The 19,014-nt window shown below is 39.9% G+C and overlaps 1 protein-coding gene across 2 annotated transcripts in view; it reads left to right on the forward strand.

Annotated features, from left to right (window-relative positions):
- Positions 1-17,069, forward strand: part of LOC127381684 (meiosis-specific coiled-coil domain-containing protein MEIOC-like) — a 30,464-nt gene extending 13,395 nt beyond the window's left edge. For both annotated transcript variants that reach the window (XM_051612332.1, XM_051612333.1), the window contains exons 3-8: positions 505-671; positions 2,996-3,097; positions 3,731-5,537; positions 8,268-8,402; positions 8,499-8,679; positions 10,061-17,069. In XM_051612332.1, coding sequence (XP_051468292.1) covers positions 505-671; positions 2,996-3,097; positions 3,731-5,537; positions 8,268-8,402; positions 8,499-8,679; positions 10,061-10,320 — 2,652 coding nt within the window. In that variant the 3' untranslated portion in view covers positions 10,321-17,069. The remainder of the gene's footprint in view (positions 1-504; positions 672-2,995; positions 3,098-3,730; positions 5,538-8,267; positions 8,403-8,498; positions 8,680-10,060) is intronic.
- Positions 17,070-19,014: the final 1,945 nt, after the last annotated feature.

The following is a 19,014-nucleotide window of genomic DNA, read 5'->3' on the forward strand; positions in this document are numbered from 1 at the left end:
AAAGACAGATTACTTTTCTTACCCACATTTTGCTCTGTGAAATGTGCAGATGTCCTCCCCTGCTTACTTTAGGCTCTCTGTTGCAATATGTTGTCTTTTCAGGGACATGGCAGGGATAATTGCTCTTCCCTTTGTTTTCTCAGAAGAAGGGGTGTGTTTGCCTGTGATATGTGCATTTCCAGTCATATAGGCTGGAAGATTCTGAGCTTGTGATCATAGTACTTAGACACCTACCATGTGAAAACTGTAGAGAATTCCTGTAATTGTATAGTAAGTCATGTTATTATTTACTTATTTATTTTTAAAAGATGAATACATTTGTCAGATTTGGACTACTTGCAGGTAGGGGAGGGAAGAAGCTTTAGACTGTTTCCTTTTGTCACATTTCATTTTCCTGAGAAATGGTTTAGATCAAGCTATAAAAGGAACAGTTTGCTTTGTTGCCTTTACTGCTCATTGACATACACATCTAATGTCAAATGTTTCCTTCTCTTTTTCATATAGGTAAATAGCAAGATACAAAGAATGGACACTCAATTATTTTCCCCATTGTTAGGAGGGATGACTAGTACCCCACCTCCTCTAGAATCTTCCCATCTGTCTAGTGACTGGGCAGCAGGTGGAGAGGAAATTAGCTCAAGATCTTCATTTCAAGACTGCACGAAGGAAAGGTAAGAGCATCCTTGGTATCACCTTATGGTGGTGCTCTGTAACACTGAAATTGTTGCTGAGCAGAAGACGTGAGATTCCAGATCTTTATAGGAAGAGTTTATGGGATGACTAGAAACTCATGACATTTTCTTTGCTGTATCATAGTTATTGTAGAGGTTGTGAAAAAAGGTAGAGGTTGTGTGTGTTGAGATGTGTGTGTTTGCATGTGAGAACCCTTTAAAACTTGGAGAGAATACTTTGTTTAGGGAATGAAATGCAAAACTGCCATATGTAATTGAAAACTCCTTAAGGAAGAAAAAAACCCACTCTCCTGTGGCTCCCATCCCTCTGTACCCATGTGTAGCTCATACTGATCCTGCTTCATAATGTGTTTCCTGGAACATGAACAATGCAGAGCGTTAGACATAGCTTGAGTGTAAGTGTTACCTCTGCCACTGAAAGCATAAATACACATTCAGCTACTCCTGAAGATATGCCAGCCTGCTGTCCTTCTGTCCCATTAAAATAATGCACTCAAGTTTGATATTTATCTTTAAAAAATAATGTTAGCAGTTTGGGATGCTAAGGGTTCAATTACTTGAGTCATGGAGCGTTTTTATTCCTCTGGAGAAATCTGCTGTGCCCAAGTCTTGACTATTGCAAGCACTTCTGGTCCTCCAGTCTTAATAATGCAGGAGAATGATTAAAGGTACAGAGGAGGGCAACAAGGCTGGGCAGGGGTTTGAAAGCTTCCATGTCACTGGAGAGTCAATAAAACTGCTCTTTGGTTTCAGTAAGTCTGTTCTGCAGAGGAATGATTTCTGTAAAATCATGAATGACACAAGGATTGTGAGGAACAGGGAATGGCACTGGCTTTGAATAAGTGACTGCACTAAGAAACTGTCAAGGATTCAGATTCTCCTGCCTTGAATTGCCTTGTAGTGTTTCTGGTGTATGTACCAGAAGGAGCAGCTGAAAGCCTTATCTTACTTCTGTCTAACCTTTACCATTTATTTGGGCAATTTTAGGTTTGCTGCTGTGCTGTGCTTGTTCTTTCCTAGGATTTTTTTTCTTTTCCAGTCCACCCAGTTTCCTGCTGCCCTGTCTGCTCTCCTAAAATGGCCAGCAGTTCTATTTTTAATTTCCATGCCACACAGTAAATTGTCTATCCCTTGCTGGAAATCATTATCTAGGTGCAAGCTTTGATCTATGATCTCCAGAAATTTGAGTAAATAGGCTTCTTTTTAGAAAAAAATAATAAATTGCCATCTGACAGACACAGAAGAGACCTGGTTATCAAGTATCAGTTACAGCCCTACATTCATAAGACATTTTCAAGAATCTTTGCACTTACATATATCCTAAACAAAACCACATGGACCAAATACATGGTCATGAAGTAAAGAATAGAGGTAGTTAGAAGTCAAAGTGTGGTGAGGTTGTAAAAGCTAGTAAGGCAGAAGTGGCTGATTTTTGCTGTGGCAAGAGCTTGCCAAGATGACAGCCTTAATAATTTAGCCCACATTTTATAGTTTTGTTAATCTGCAGAATCAGCACGAGCAGCATTAGCAGATGATGTAGTTGTTTGGATAAGCTGACTCCAAGGATTTCTGAGAGATCTTCAGGGACACAGAAACACATCAGCTGAGAACAGGATGATGAGTGAAATTTATTGAAGCAAAACATCACATGGTAGAGGGAAGGAGATCTTAATTGTTACATTTTAATTAGTTTCTGAGTAAGGGTTAGGTGGCATTACAGACAGCTCTGTGAAGATCTCCTTTTGCACCTAAAGTAAAATATAAAAGTTGGGCTTCTGTAAGAGTAGTGATGGTGGAACACCTTTGGTATTTAACAGGAATGTTTAATAATGTGACCATCTCCTTTCTAAAAGGTGATTAAAAGTGGTTCATTTAAGTCTAACTTAATTTTTCTGAGATGAAAATAGGTAGTTCTTGAGTAATGGAAGCAGATAAATTAGAATCCTCAAGATTTTGAGAAGATTGATCATATTTACCCTCTAAAGGAGAACAGGCAAGAGATGAAGAAATAGCTTTAAAATAGTTATGTTGATTGAAAAGGAAGAAAAATCTTTTGCTGCTTGTGTCTCTTCACATAACAGCTTGAGAAGTCTCTGGTGAAGCAAGAGCTTAGGATAGAATTTAAGATATAGAATTCATGACTGCAGGAAGAGATTTCTATATATGGATGCTGAGAATACATTAAATTCAGAATGTTTAGCAGATGCTGCTAAAAGAAAGGCTTAATAGTTTACTTTTGATTTTGTCTGTTCTATTTAGGAGAACAATACCTTTATTTAGGCTTTCTTATTATTTTTTTTCAGGGCTCCAATAAATCTTCCTTATTCTGGCAATGGCCCTGATATGTTTGGTCTAGTGTCAAGCATTTTGGAGGAGCCAAGCAAGCCAGAAGCAGTTACAGATTGGTAAGTTTGTTCTGAAAGATCTTAGATCATAGAATCATAGAATGGTTTGAGTTGAAAGGACCTTAAAAATCATCTAGTTCCAACCCTTATGTCCCCTTGTCACACACATATGATAGACATTTTGAATTATTTCAGAGATGAGTTGAGTAAGGCCTCATAAATCCCCTTGAAATGTACAAATGTTTTTCTTCAATTGCCAGTAAAAAAAAAAAAAAAGAAGCAACAATCTGTTAAAAATGCAAATTTTTGAAAGTCTTCCATCAGCCTAGAGCTTTTTTGGGAGAAAAAAAACCACCAAACTTGATTTTATCCGGAAGGGAGCTGACTGAATAAAGTCAAATCTAAAATATTCCATCCAAATCAAGTCAGCATTTCTGAGTATACATACTAAAAACAATAGAGGTCAGCACTGGTAGTCAGATTCCACACAGCCTTTACTCAACTGCAGCAGGAATATTGTTTTCCCCTCCTCTGATCTTCTGGAGGGGTGTGCATGTTCAGTAACAGGGTAAATGTGTGTGGGTACAATCATAGAATAGTTTGCTTTGAAAGGGATCTTGAGATGTCAACTCTTTTAACATCAGAAGTGTTTTAAAGGAAGTGGTAAAGGAAGTTTGTTTAACTTTGTTACAGGAATTCTCTTTCAAGACTCTTTCCACCAATGTGGGCACCTGACCTTGGAAGCAATGGTGAATTCTCAGGGCTCTCACCTAAGCATTCTATTCAAAGTAAGGATTTTCCAAACCTGATGGGCACACAGATGGGCTATGAGGAACACTTGCAAAAGTCTCATGATGTGGAGATGTTACACAGAGGTTTGGAAGATCTTCACTTCCTAGAGTCTTGGCTTTCTCCATCTGGCCCTTACACTCAACCTGATAATATTCTGAAGAACAGTTACCTTGAGAATTCCTCTTTGCAAAATAATAACACAATTCTCCAAGAAATGTTTTCATTTCAAAATGTAGATGGTGATGAGCATTTGGGCAGTTATGACCACGTGAGGTTAAATGGAGACTACGAAAAAATCAATCCCAATTTTAGCACTTTTTCTTCCCAGAACAGAATGAAAGAAGGCACTGGCATTCAGAAAGAGTGTTGGAAAGCTGACAGAGCTAGAGGCAAAGTTATGAAAAATAATGCTCAAGAACAAACTAAGTATTCCCCTGATCTTTCCCATCAGACTCTTGGTGACTCTTGGGATAAAGTGTCCCAGGACAGCCAGTTATTTTCGAAGAGATATGAAAACTTCACAGCTGCTCCTAAATTGCAGTCACCTGCTCATTCATCACTATATTTTTTTAATCAAATCCCTACAGAAAATAATTTTTCTGGAAGGACAAACAGAAAACAAGAGGATGCAAAAACTCAGATGCAAAATGGTCATCATAGCTTGACCTTGGGAGATGATTTTAATAATAATGAGTATAAGATCCACATTGGTCCTCAAGAATGCTCCAATCAAGCTTCTGAATATGGTTTATCTGTCAAAAAAATTATGCAAAATGGGAATTATTCCTTGTACTGTGGACACACGTGGCTGGATGGGAAAGCTGCAAGTCCTTCAGCTGCAGCAGATGCCACATTGGGAAAGCAAGTGGTGACAAGTCCGCAGTCATCTGCGGGGGTTTCAACGGTGTCCAGGGGTTCTCCCACCCATCAGTCTAGAACACAGTCTTACTACTCACAGATCTCCCCTGCCCTCCCTTCAAGGAAAGATGGAAGGTTACAAACATCAAATGGTATTTCTAATAATTTGGGACTTTCTAACTTCCTCTCAGAGCATCAGAAGCAGGTGAAACCCGTGGGACGATCGCAGCGCGATTCTTCGACTAACGTGGAGGGGCAGTACCACAGATTCCCCAGGAATTGTTCATCTGACTGGTTAGCACAGCAGAATGCTGCAAGTGAAGACCTTGAAAAATACCACAGATTTCCAAAAAAGCAGACCCAAGAACATAATAAAGATGATAAAAGAGGCAGAAGGACTTGGATTCCTCCGTTTGGGTGTCCAACCCCAAACCGTCAGCAGTTCAATGGGTTCCGAAAAAAACAGGAACAAAATGGCAGTAGCTTGTCAGATTTCATCAATCCTTCTTTTCTTCCTTCTTTCCCACTAATGTCTGATTTTAAGCAAAATCCCAGCTTTCCCCCATTTAATCACCATCTGTTTTCATCAGGAAATCATTTCAGTTTTCCTCCATCACCATTTCCGTTCTCAGAACTTGTTGATCTTTTGCATTACGACGATTTTAACCACTTGAATCCTGTCATCAGTGATCTGTTTTGTGGGGAAGTAGCTGCACCATACTTGGCTTTTCCAGCCCCATTTAACAAGTTCAGACCTCCAAGAAGTCGCAGTGGGCCTGCTAACGAGCTCCATATCCGACTGGAGGAGTGTTATGAGCAGTGGAGAGCTTTGGAGAAAGAGAGAAAGAAGGTAAAACACACCTGGTAGGAACTTTCTAACAAAGCTGGTGATCACATGAAACAATTTGTAGACAGTAGATACTCTGGGCTGTCACTCCTGGGAAGGTGAAAGTTCTGTTGTGCCTTTGTTAGTTTTAAATACCTAGAGCACCAACTGCAACACCTGCATTGAATAAAATGCTGTTTGCTTTTTGTGTGTGTGTGACTGGTTTGAAATGGTGTGTGACTTTGAGCTTCAGTTCCTGAGACTCCTTCCCCTTAGGCCAGACTGCTAACACAACATTTCTCTCTGTTAACCTACAATATTTGCTGCAGTGAACATGGTAACCATGTCACTGCCCAAAGTACTGAATTATACTTAGTTTGGATTTTTTATGTGGTCAGTAAAAGACTATTAACTAGTTACTATTAGTCCAGCAAGCCTTTGTTACAATTTTAGATTTACCAGCCATATATGATGGTACAGCAGGGCTCTCACCACAGGTGGTTTTTAAAGTACTGGTGTTTTATGCACCTCAATGCTCTACATGTTCATATTGCACAGTTGAGTTAGATGGATTTCTTTTCTTGTCCCATACTCCTCCCTTCCAGCTAAAACTTGAATTCAAAATTTAACTCAAAATTAACCCAGACTCTCCTTTTCCTTGCAGTCATTTAAGGAGAGAAACTTCTGTGGGTTTTTGTTGTTTGTTTGGTTTGGTATTTTTACTGTCAGTGATGTAGTGGTGTCTTCCACTTTTCCACTCTTCTTTTTTTTTTACTGTTGTGGTTTGTTGGTTGTTGTTTTTTTTTATGCTTTGTTTTGGTTTTGCTTTACTAAATCTTTTGTTTAGTAAAAAAAAAAGCAAGAAAAGAATCCTGGGCACCCTGTACACAGCTGGAGAGAAAAGGTCCAATGTTTTGACTGGATGTGACTTCTCCCAAAGGAAGGTTCCATTTATACACTTCTTGTTACACTTTCCTACCTCAGCCTCTCTTACTTGGAGTTGTTGTCTAGGAGGGATCTCACTACTGATAAATATGTTACTCTTTGGAAAGCTCCACGCTCAAAAAGAGCAGGAAATACTTCCTAAGAGATGTCAAATCTCTGAACTCCATGCCAGGTCTTGGAAACTAGTTTGTTAAGAGATTGTGGAGTCTCCTTCTCTGGAGACTTTCAATACCAGTCTGGATGTGTTTCTGTGTGACCTGCCCTAGATTCTGTGGTGGTCCTGCTCTGGACTCGGTGATCTCCAGAGGTCTCTCCAACCCCTAACATTCTGTGATTCTGTGTGATAATCCATGGTCCTGGATGACTGCATCCCAGCTGCCTGATGGGAATGTGTCTGGACTGCATTAATTAAATAAAACCCGCAGTTTTTTAGGTACAGTTTGGGAGAGTTCTAGTTGGCAGGGGTTAGAACTCTGAGAAACTGTTTTTACAGCCCTCATAAGTTCAGCTATGCCAGGACAGTGCCAGGGTGTTCAGTGTTGTACAGCTGCCCAGTGTATGTGTAGCTCACCTGTAGGGGTCTGTGTAGGAATGGACTTTATTCTGATATTCTCACCCTATGTGAAATCCTTAAGAGTTTAGACAGAAACTCCCCCCAGAGACACTTGCATTTAATTCTAACTTGTCTGATCAGTCAACCCATTCAGCTCTCAGAAACCTGCCCATTGCAGATGCTTTGGAGCTCTCAGTGACAGTGAGATTACATGTTTCCTTTTGTAAATCTCACCTTTTCCCTGGATCTCTCATTTTAAAAGTTTGTATGAATTGTCTGTTTGGAATTCCCTGCTGCATTAAACGTGCATATGGATTAGTTCTGCAAATTGCTTGATAGTTGTAATTTTTAAATACCTGGTGTTACATGAATTCATGACCCTTTTTCCATCTATTACTTTCTGAGTGTCTTTCAGGCTTCTGAGATAAATGCAAGTAGAGTCAGTCAGCTCTTGTAGTTCATGTTAGATGAGGGCAGAGACTAAATAATATGGATGTGTCAGTAAAGCAAAATGAAGGAGCTCCCAACACATTTTCAGTACAAATGTGTATAGTGTGACTGTGGACTGAACTTCACCCTGAGCTGCAATGTGGTGCCTAGTCTTTCTTTAAGTCTGTTGTACACTGAAGAAGGAATGAGAGAGGGAATGAGCTGCTAGTTCTGTCTTTAATTCCAGATGTAAGAAGTCCCTAATAAAAGATAAGTTTGGTGATGTTTAGTCACTGCCTGCATCGCGTGGTGGTTTGACCAGTTCCTCTCCCAGTGAGGACTTTGGCAGCTCTGTCAATGACTTTTTCAGGGTTGATACCAGCTTGCCTAAAATCTGACTAAATCCTGATGCACTTCAGATGCAGCTTATACTGGTGTGATCACCTGTAGCTATTCTTAATAACCATAATATGTGACATTTAAATGATGCAGCGAGAGACGTGCAGTTTAAATTCCTGGGATACTGCAGAAGAATGTCTTTGCCTGTGTCCAGGATTGGGTGAAATCAGCTTGTATAGCTTTGGTTCTACAAATGACACTGAGCATTGTAGGCTGAGGTACAGCTGGATTAGAGAACTATTGTTATTCTTCCAGCAGGTTGTACATCCAGACAGATATTTGGGAACATTTTTCGGTCAACGCAGTCAGGAGTAAAGACCGGAAGTGCACTTCTAGTGTATCTGAAAGCTCTAAATAGCTGAAGGAATACGGATTGTAATGTTGTACTAATATCCAACACTATTGTTGGCTGTTTATTTCCCCTCCAGACTGAGGCTGACCTGGCAAGAAGCTTCCCAGGAAAGCGCATCACTAGCTCAAATAACCCTCCTGTGTCCCGGCTCCCTGCGAACCCGTCACGAGTTGATCGCTTGATCGTCGACCAGTTCCGAGAGCAAGCCAGGGTAAGCTTCCCTGAGCCGTAACTTCTGCGTTTTATTTTAAATGTTATTGGTTCTATGGAGACTTAACAGTTCTGACCTTTGCAATGTGTCTGGCAGGTGCTCACGCTGATAGGAAGAATGGAAAGGCTTTGTGGTGCACCTGTACACAGGAGCATCCCCGCTGCGTTGGAGCGCCACGTGGAAGCCGTTCGTGTGACGCAGGCGAGGCGTAAGGAGGAGATGGTTAATGCTGCTAATCCACAGAGGCAAGGAGCACCACGTTTTAATAATGAGAAAGGTAACTGCTTTCCAATCCTCTAGTTTTGAAAGGTTTCTTTCAAAGTTTTGATTGTGAAAATACTTTCAAAATGCAGATTTGAAATATGCGGCAATTATTACAGCAAAAAGAGTTTATACATCTAAGTCTTCCTCCCACCAGACCAGGCTGCACAAGCCTCATCCAACCTGGCCTTGAACACCTCAGGGGATGGGGCTTCCACAACCTCCTGGGCAACCTATTCCAGCACCTTCCTACCCTCATGGTGAAGAATTTCTTCCTGATGTCTGACCTAAATCTCCCCTCTTCCAGTTTAAAACCATTACCCCTTGTCCTATTGGTGAAAAGCCCCTCCTCAGCTTTCCTGGAGCCCCTTCAGGCACTGGAAGGTGCTCTAAGGTCTCCCTGGAGCCTTTTCTTCTCCAGGCTAAACAGCCCCAACTGTGGTCCCTTCGGCTTTCCACAGTGTTTACGGGATAGTTCTTCTTCATAAAAAGGGAAAGATCAACTGTCAAGAGAGTCCAAATGTCCTGCTTTCACAAGTTTGGTGTTGAGCACCTTCTTAATGATGTCATGACTTCAAAAGTAATAGTCCTATCAGCAAACCAATTTCTAAAATCATTCCTGAAGTTGTGGAATGTGTCATTAGCCTGAAGCCTAAGCCAGGAAGCAAGTAGTCATAATCTTAAGAAAACCCCCAAACAAACAAAACAACAGGAAAAAAAAACCCAACCCCCAAAAAAGTCGTCCTACAAAATGGTGGTTTTGATAGTGTTTTATAGCAAAAGTATACAGGGGCATTGTTGGAACCATCTGTGGATCATACTTGCAGTTACAAAATTGCAGTTAGTATTTTATTATTCATGTGCAGAATAGTTGTGTTTCTGACAGAGCTGTGCTGCTATTGAGGGTCTTTAGTCCATTTTCTGCTGTGAAAGTCATGTTTCTTTGAGTTCTGCTGGTGGTGATGGAGCCTTTTCTCACCGTGGGGCTGGGTTGGTGTCAGGGCCACTGCAAGGAAGACAAAGGAGGAGAAGTTATTGCATATATATATATGAGGCTCATCTGGCTGAAATTGAGTAGGTCATTTGACTAATTATACTTGTTGAGCATCATTGTAGCTACCCCCTTCTGCTAACATTGATTAAATGGCCTTAATTATCATGTCACATGATAGTTGTGCCACTGAATTTTGGACATGATTGTGGTTGCTGTGAGTGAGAGATGTTGTAGCTGTCGTTTGCAAGAGAAGAGCGCTCCCTGAGCGAGTTCCACCAGGCTACAACCTGAGCTGTTTCCTGAGCACACTTCGTGTCCTGGGGATGGATTGAACAAATCCACAGGATTCTTCAGTCTTTGCTACCGTGCCAGATTAACCTGTGTCATGTTTTTCCTGTTGCAGATGTTGTGGCTCTGGCAGCTGCCATCAGAGAGCTGGCTGCTTCCACACGCAAGGCTCGGACGGCTTTGTGGTGCGCGCTGCAGATGACTCTGCCAAGAACCTCTTCCAGCTGCCCAGCAAAACAAGAAGCTGTTGAAAGGGCATTGCAAGAGCTTTGTCCTCCAAACACAAGCACACAAGAAAAAAACAACGTGGAACGTGAAAACAAAGGAAGCAAAAAAGAAAACTCAGAGGAACCTGGGAGGCTTCTGGAATCATAGCAAGTGATAATAGTAGCAAAAAGGAGGCAGGAGGCTGAGGATGAGGAGGGAAGGGCCAAGTGTCCTGCAAAGTGCCACAGAAGGGGGTTTTGGTAGGTTATCAAAGAGCTAAAGGGTTAATATAAATGATCAGGGCTGCAGTTCTATTACTGTTGAGAGACACATTGTGTTCATGCAATTTTAATATTGCTGGTATTGTAACATCTGCCACGTCAGAATTTCATGATGAAGGGGAACTAAACAATAACTGAGCATTTCCTTGTGTGCTTATCCAAAGCTGTGGATCAGCTCTCAGTCAAGCCATGACCTGAGAAACCAGAGTGTGGTAGAACTTAATTCTCTCTTTTTTTGTTTTGTTAGTGATACAATTTAGCATAGTTAAACAAAAATCCATTTGAAAGGTACTTCATAATCGTTCAGGGCTTATTTTGCACCATGGTATAGTTCTTTTAAGTGCCAAAAGTCATCACTAAGTCAGAGCAATCCACACTCCTTTGTGACAGGGAATCAGGTCGTTCAGGTTATCAGTTTGGCAAGAATAATCAGTGTTTAAAAGTCGATTGTGTGAGATGCTTCAGAGGTTGTGCTGCTAAACCACTGCAAACTGAGCTTTTCTGTAGCATAATCCGTGGAAAAGTTTGCATTTAAAACAATGTAGATTTGCAGCCAGTACTGCGTTGAAATCCACATTAGCAGATGGTATCAAATTGTCACTCAGGATTAGAAATTATATTTATTGATTCCTCAGTGGGTTAAAAAACAGTAACTATATAAGTTAGTGTGCACTTCATTACAAAATATTGTTTGTTATTGATGTAAGCTCACGGTACTAGAGTTTTCAGAAACATTCCATATTTATTTCAATGTGTTTATTGAATGTTTATTTAAAATTCTATTTTAGTAATAGAAAGTTGGATATTTTGCCAAATCTTCCAAATAATCAGATGTAACGATTTACTCAGGAAATATGTATATTATATAAATATACACATGGTATATAGGGATTTTTTTTGGGGAAAGGATGTTTGCAAAATATTTACACAAAGCTAACTGTATACTAGGTTACCAAAGCTGTTTAACTGGTTATTTTTTTCGCATGGGAGATTTAATATATTTCATTGCTGTTAATTAGTCTCCATACTGTGGCTTAGACAATCAGAAGTCTTATGCATTGGTGTGAGTGTCCAGGGTGAGAATTAGAAAAGAATGAGTCATTCAAGTTTTGTTCTTAGGACACTTATAAATATTTTAATGCTTTACCAGCTGTCTTACTGTTACACAGTCTCTTAACATGTACTAATAACCAACTAAGGTTCGTAGGTATCAGCATGTTAATTAATGGCTTTGGAGAGCAGCTCTTATTTTAAGGGTGAATTAAGTTGGGGATATAAACAAAGTTTGAAAGACAATAATGAAGAGGATTATGTTCCATAGTGTTCGATGTTGAATTCGACATTTTGTGGGTAAATATGTGATTGTTTCCATATATATGTTACTTGCAAAATGGTTCTGTAGTTGTTGGATCTGTGGGTGTTTCTAGAGCAGATGTTGTCTCCATAGCACCATCATTAGCTGTGATGGGGCAGTAGCTCTGTGACTTTGTAGGAACAAGTTACAGAAGCCTCATTATAAGCCACTGAATAAAGTTTAAAAATAGAAATCAGAATATTAGTATAGCAAGATGATGAGGTTATTTTCCCTAAAAAAAAATAAAAAGTAAAAAAAAAAGTTAATTCAACTTAATATTTTCAGCCTTAGCCTAAATAACAGGTGGTGGGGAGAGTAATTTTAGTGTGAGTGTTTTCTTTGTGTGCAAGTGCAATTGGTTTGCACAAGCTAATTTAAGAAGGTTGCATTTGCATTTGTGAAACTAATTAACTATCCTCCATGGTTTAAAAAGTGGAGTCTACAGTATTTCAGTTAATGAATGATTTTGCTTTTTAATGATGATGCCTGTGTTGACAGGAAATCAGAATTTGAAAGTCTTGATCAGCTTTTTTTCGTTTACAGAACAATTGTAGTCCTGCAGGATTGTTTTGCAGTGGTGAATGTACAGGGCTAGTAGGTCCTTAGTGTATTGCTCGTGTGTTAATTATTATTGTGAAGGAATGTGGTCTTAATTGGTTCATAATCTAGTTAATGTGCCTTTAACAGTCTCAATTTTCAAAAATGGCAAATAGCTGTGTGCTCACTTCTGTTTGCAATTGCTGTTTAAACCTGCATTTGAAAAGGGTTCCAGGGTGGCTGCGTTTGGCTGCAGCCGACAATTAGTACAGGCTGTTAATGTTGTCCCTGGATCGGATTGCCCCGTGATGGGCTCTTTAACAAGCGTGAAGCACCGTAGTTGTGGAGAGTCCCCACAGGCCAAACGTGTCGGTGTCAGATGTTCCTTCTCATGCCCTACAAGTGCAACCAGCAGGCGCTCGGATTTCATTCTGCCTTGCTCTTGTTTTCTTCATAGAAAACTCTGGGTCTTCATACCAACATGATTTTGTGCCCATTTCTTCAAATCATTTGATATGGACAGCACTGTAAGAAGTCCTTTCAGAATCCTTCAGTTCAGTTGCTTTCTTACAAACCCTTTTATACTGCAGGGGTAAAGCACTGTATTTTGTAAAACAACCACCAGGAGTTCCAGCAGCTCTGCTACAGTCATAGTTTTTTCTTTTGTTGTTTTTTTTTTTAATCTGCCTAGTATTTAATTCGGCAGCAATGTACACATTCTGTAAGTACTGCACTGAATTTTTGGGATGAGTAAGTATCAGTCGAATGCTTCTGGGTTGAGGGATTAATTATATTAATATACTGTTGACTTCAGTGGAGGCAGAGTTAAGGTATTAGGTCACGCTTAAAGCCAGAGAGGTGGTTTTGATTTGGAGCTGGGTTTGATTTTTAAAATCCTCAGCCCTCCCTGATTTGTGGAGTAATCAGATGAGATTTAGTTTATTCCCTCCTTCTTCCCCCACCTCAGGTTTGTTGATATGCAGTTGTTTCTCTTTTTTTTTTTTTTTCAGTTTTGATTTAGGCAGTTTACATTTTTTGAATGAGGTGAAGAAGACAGCAGAGTTGTAGCTAGGCATGGTAGCAGTGACACTAGGTGGCTCCAGTTTAAGAAAATGGGACACTTAGAGGCCCTTTTCAAGTCAAGATTGTTATCAGCTGTATGTTTTGATAGTTGGTAGTGAATCTTCAGTGCTTTAAAATCCCAAAGTGGTTGTCCAGTACAACACAAATTTAAGATACACAATTATTTCTGTGTTCTGTATCAATAACTGGAGGATTCTGGTGATTCAGCCTTTTTGATTCCCATGAGAGAGGCCAACATCAGCATAAGAGTTTTTTTTCTAGTTATGGGTTTGGCATCTCTGCTGTTCTTCTCTCTCTCCCCACAGGAGCCCTCTTGCAATTCCAGTTAGTCTGATGGTATCTATATAAACTGAAACTAAGAAATTTATATTAGTTTGTCATTATTTTTATTAGAACAGCCTGCAGGGAGGTTGTCTAGGTCTTCTGAGGCTTGTCTTGCTGTGGCCTTTTCAGGAGTGTGTGTAAAACTGTTAGTTTCCAAACTAGATGTGTTATTTTTGATCTTTCCAGACTGAATATTCTTTGCTCATGATATTTACTGTCACTGCTAGTCTTTTTGTCTGTACCTGGATACATATAGTTTGGAAATGATTTGCCTTACAGCTTGTAAAGAGATGTTCTCCTCTTCAAAACAAGTCTCTTATTATTGTTCCTGGTACCTTTTCTCTTTGGTAAAGTAAAGAAATAGTAGAAGATGAAGGTGAGTGGGAGGCTTTGCTGAGGTACTTGAGATTTTGGAGAAAATCTCTTCCACAGAACTCCAAAGTTCCGTGGAAAGCTTCCTAGTTTTCCTGTGTGATTTTCCAGAAGTGACCATGAGCACAGCTTCTTGGGATCATGTTTGATTTGCTACCCAGGTTTTCTCCCATTCTGTTTGGGGAAATAAAGAAGGAAAAGGGAGCTACAAGAAGGAAGGAAACACTGAGCCAGAGGAAACCCTGCTTCCAGTGGACAGGATCATTCCCCTTTGTGTTTCCTGTGGTCAGAGGCATGTGAGTCTGGGGGGCCAGGAGTGTTTTTCTCCTTAAACTGTGCTTCCCTTTATCCCACTTGCTCCTCACAGGTGCTGTCAGGGTCCAGCTGCTGAGATCTGTGGCAGAGTTGGCTTGCTCTTGTCCCACTGTGGTAGCCATCCTTCCACCCTTAGGTGTCTTAATCCTGTGGAATCCAGCTGTGCACCAGCTTGAGGGGCTAGAACAGGGCTTGGGCACAGATGCTTCAAACCAACAGGGGTGGGCTTCCCTCTTGGGTCTAGATCACCACCCCACCTCTCCACTGCTGTCCATAAGGGAGAAGAACGAAGGAGGATTTAGGCTCAGTTTTTCTAGACTTAGAAAAGGACAAATGGCAAGGAGTGCTGAGCATGAAACTTCCATTCAACTGTTTGTTTTGTAAATCTGCTCTTCCTCAAGTGTCAGTGTTCAGCTTTGCTCAGATGGTGTTCTCAGATAGACAGTTTATATTAGGTCTTAGCTCTAATGCTGTAGGAAGTTGGTTTGTTTGTTTAAATGCAGAGAAGATTATGCAACAAACAGACCTTAAGCCTATAAATATTATTTTTTTAACAAGTTACATTGTTACCTGCTCTGAAAGCTGGTTTCCACCCACCCCTCCTTCCAGTTCTCCACTTGGGAGAGGTGATGTAAAAGTGCTGCATGTTGGAGCAACCCGAAGCAGTAGGGTTTGGGGATTTTTTGTTCTTTGTACCTGTATTGCTTGGACAGTGTACGTGATCTTAATTTAAAATTTAGTTTTCCTATTCTGCTTCTGTGGTCACAGTCTCCTATAGTTGTTCTTCTTTATTAATAGAGTCATGAAAGTGGAAAAACTTGAGTTTCCTAATATAGCTCTTCAAGATTGTATGTTGTATTGAACAAGAACAGGGAATGCTGCACATCACAATATATGAGAGCAATTGACTCTTGGATATATTGATTTCTGTTATGATTTTTAAATAGGTGCATTTGCCATTAGGCTACTGAGGGGATAGGTGTGGTCCTGCTGAAGCCAGAATCTTTGTCAGATTTTTGTCTTTCTCTGGCTTTGTTGCTTTCCTGGCATGATCTCCCAGGTTAGGTAGGCTCTTTGTAAATAGAGTAGTTCACCTTAAAAGTTTGGTAATCAAGAAACTCCAGAAGGATGGATGTGTTCCCAGCCTTTTCTATAAGAAACCTTTTCTATAAGGATTCTCACTACACGGACAACTTGGAATTAGGGAGATGACTTTGCTTTCTTTTAAAGCTGAGGAATGTTTCTGCTGCAGAAACTGGCTGAAGTGAATTTGTGGGTTTCTGAGAATTTTGCACCTTGTTTTATCCTGACCTGCTTTGATGGAAATGTAGCCTTAACTGTATTAAATCCTTGATTTATTTCCTGTGCAGTTTATCCATGTTTATCACCAGCACTTTTTTGGTTTGTGGAACATTATATAAAAAATCAGATGTATCTTATTTTTTGTTAGACCCTGCTTTCCAATTTTTTGTTGTTTGTTTTAAACAATAACTTTGCCAAACAATTTTATCAGTTACATAAAATGGAAGGTCCTTGTTTTCCTTCATTAGCAATACTCTAATTAAAGGTGCAAAAAAAAAAAAAAAAATACATTTAATGTATGTAGTCTGTGCTCTTGGAGATTGAAAATGTATCAGGTTAGGAGCAACTTGAAAACAAATTGAGGAACTGGGGCTATACATCCTCTTTGCTTGTTTGCCAGATGAGCTTTAAAAAGGAAAATATTTGCCTAGAGTGTGTAAAAAGCTTGGTAGAAAGCATAAATCAGAATCAACTTCAACTCATTGCCAGACAAAGGTTGCTTTACATTATTTTTACTGTATAAAATACAACCAGTTTAAAACTTGTTAATGCACAGTAATAACTTAATTAGCATAGTTTTTTCACAGAATTAGGCTATTTCCAATATATAATAATAAGGTTCCTTTTATTTTTATGACAGATATATACAAAGATGAAGAGTGTCTATATTTTAATATACTATTTGGTGTCTTTTACATGTTTGTTGGTCAAACTCATTTACTTAAATAGCAAATTTTACACTGCTAGTGAAGTATTACTGAAGGAGGATTTTGTGAGTAGGCCCTACAGAACTATGTGAAAGTATAATTTAGCTTAAAAAAAAAAAAGAAAGTCAATTGATTTGTCAAGATTTTAATCATCCATCAGTTTAGGCTTCATGAAGTATTTCTGTAAAACAACTGTGGATGTTTGAATGAACGCTGCAAAAAACTTCTACCTCTTGTGTAACAACTCTTTAAATTTACACCTCCCAGATCTCTTTGGGATGTGCTCGGATAGTGCTGAGTGTTGGTACACCTTAACTTCATCTGCTCTTCCTGGTTTTTCTGTTGTCATTCCCTGTGGAGCACCAGGATGCCTCGTAGCTGGGGCTGGATTATCTTCCCTTGTGTCAAGAGCTTCAGGCAGAGCGTGTGCGCCCTGACACCTGGTTCTGCTGAGCACAAGGTGCCACGGTCAGAAGGGATTCTGAGGTTTGTCTTACTGAATTAACGTCTCAGAAATTCTGTAATAAATCATGGCCAGTGTAATTTTCCAGTATTTTTATGTATGTATTTTGATTTCTTTTATTTAACTGATCAGTTGTGTTGGATGTATGTCCCTAATAAATAATGACAGCTTCTTGTTTAGTTCGACTCTCACTGTTTACCAGCTGCGGTTCTTCGTGTGAGCTGAATTTGGTCTGGGTGATTCTGCCTTGAGAAACACGTTGTGTGTTCTGCTTTAAATCAGTTACAAAAATCAAAATTCTTCACGTTTTGTGTGACTGGTTTTATTACTTCAGCAAACCCTGTGGATGAGCAATGGGCAGTTTTGGTTGTGCTGGGATCGGAGGAGTGTCTTTTGATCTGGATGCAAAGTCACACAGAGAGAGCTTCTGACAATGTAGAATTGCATCCAGTAGTTCAACATAAAGGACAGCATTTTTTCCACCTGTAACAGATGGAGCATGTGCTGCCTGTCTCTGTTGTTGCTTGTATTGTCCATGGGATTAATCCTGCCCTGCATAGTTTGTGACTGTGTTCCTGGTGGCCAGTCAAGTGTTGCACAGCTAACCCAGGAGCCCAGCTTGTTTGTCTTGTGGAGTCAAATGTGACATTTCAAACCTCACAGGGAAAAAAAAAAATATGTTCCTCAGTTTAGAGTTTAAGGTTTCTAACCATTTTCTTTTCTGATGGTGTGCAGAAAAAATAATTTATAGAATTGTTTTTCCTCGGTGGAAGATTTGATGCATTTTCATGGTGCTTTGTGTAATTTAAACATGTCATTTGCAGGGAGGGAGTTTCAGGTTTCACTCACCTGTACATGTCAAATATCTCTGTGAAATTACTTGAGCTCTTTGTCAGTAGCTCACTTCTGATAGAAGTGATCCTCCCAGATCATCTCCCCACAGACAGTTTTGGTTCCCTTTTCCCTTCACTCCCATCCCAAATCCCCAACTTTTTGCATGTCCAGTATGATGCAAGTGACCAAGGAAGAACCTACTCAGGTTTTTGTGTGGCACCACAGGGCGTGTATGTTAATACCACAGAGAACTGAGAGTGAAGTGTCAGGAGAGGTTCAAGGAGGTGGTTGCAGTGGCTCCCAGGAGCATCCATCCCTCTGTGGGATCCAGGTGTACCTGCTCTTTGGTTTAGAAATGATCCCTTTTGGCAAGCCACAGGAATTTTGGTTACCAAACACCCTTGGTGCCATTGCAGCCCTGGTGTGTCATAGGCCAACTTAAGAACCACATGTGAAGCCTTCATCTAAAAATGCCTGACTAGGGTAATGGAAGTAGAGCAGATTTTTTTCTTTCTGAACTCAAGATATCTTCATCTACTCGTAGCAGTTTTCTGGTGTCATTGCTGTTTTGGACCCATGTAAGTTAATTTTAGGGGCACTGTAAGGAACCTCCTCTTCTTCTCCACTTTATAAAAAAAGAGGATTTCCAAAGCACTGTTATGTAAAAGATCATTAGAAAAACATCCCTCCACTGAGGGGCATCTCTGCTTTTATTTAAATACAGCTCTGTTGCTTTGATACTTGTTCCAAAACACCTGTAATGGAATAGTTGCAACTATTTTAGTATAACTATGCTGGCATCTTGGCTCTGGACATACTTTGGAAAAAAACAGTTGCAGCAAAATGTTTTCCTCATAGCCTGTTCCCCCTGGATTAGTCTGATAAGATTTGATGGTTTATGTTGATTTTAAAATAGGATTAATTGCAATTTTTTTAAATACTCGATGGGCTGACTTTTGTGAAGCTGTGCAGTTGGTTTGTAGTGGTCTGATTGGAATCATAGTCCCACATGAAGCTGAAAACACTGTTTTCACAGGGCTAACTCATTGAACTTGAGGAGACCTTTGCTTTCTAGTTGAGAAATTACACTGTGTATGGATAGAGTTCAAGAGTGCAGGGCTGCAAAAGCTGCACAGCCTCAGTAAGCAGTGACTCCTGTTAAATGCTCTTGGATTGTTAAATGCTCTAAAAGAAGCAGCATTTTTTTTGCACTATTTGAAGAACAAATAGTGCAAAAACTGGTGTTGCAAATGGATTATAAATAAGTGTAAAACTGAAATATTTATTTTG

The sequence above is a fragment of the Apus apus genome, chromosome 2 (assembly GCF_020740795.1).
Source record: "Apus apus isolate bApuApu2 chromosome 2, bApuApu2.pri.cur, whole genome shotgun sequence".
NCBI lineage: Eukaryota > Metazoa > Chordata > Aves > Apodiformes > Apodidae > Apus > Apus apus.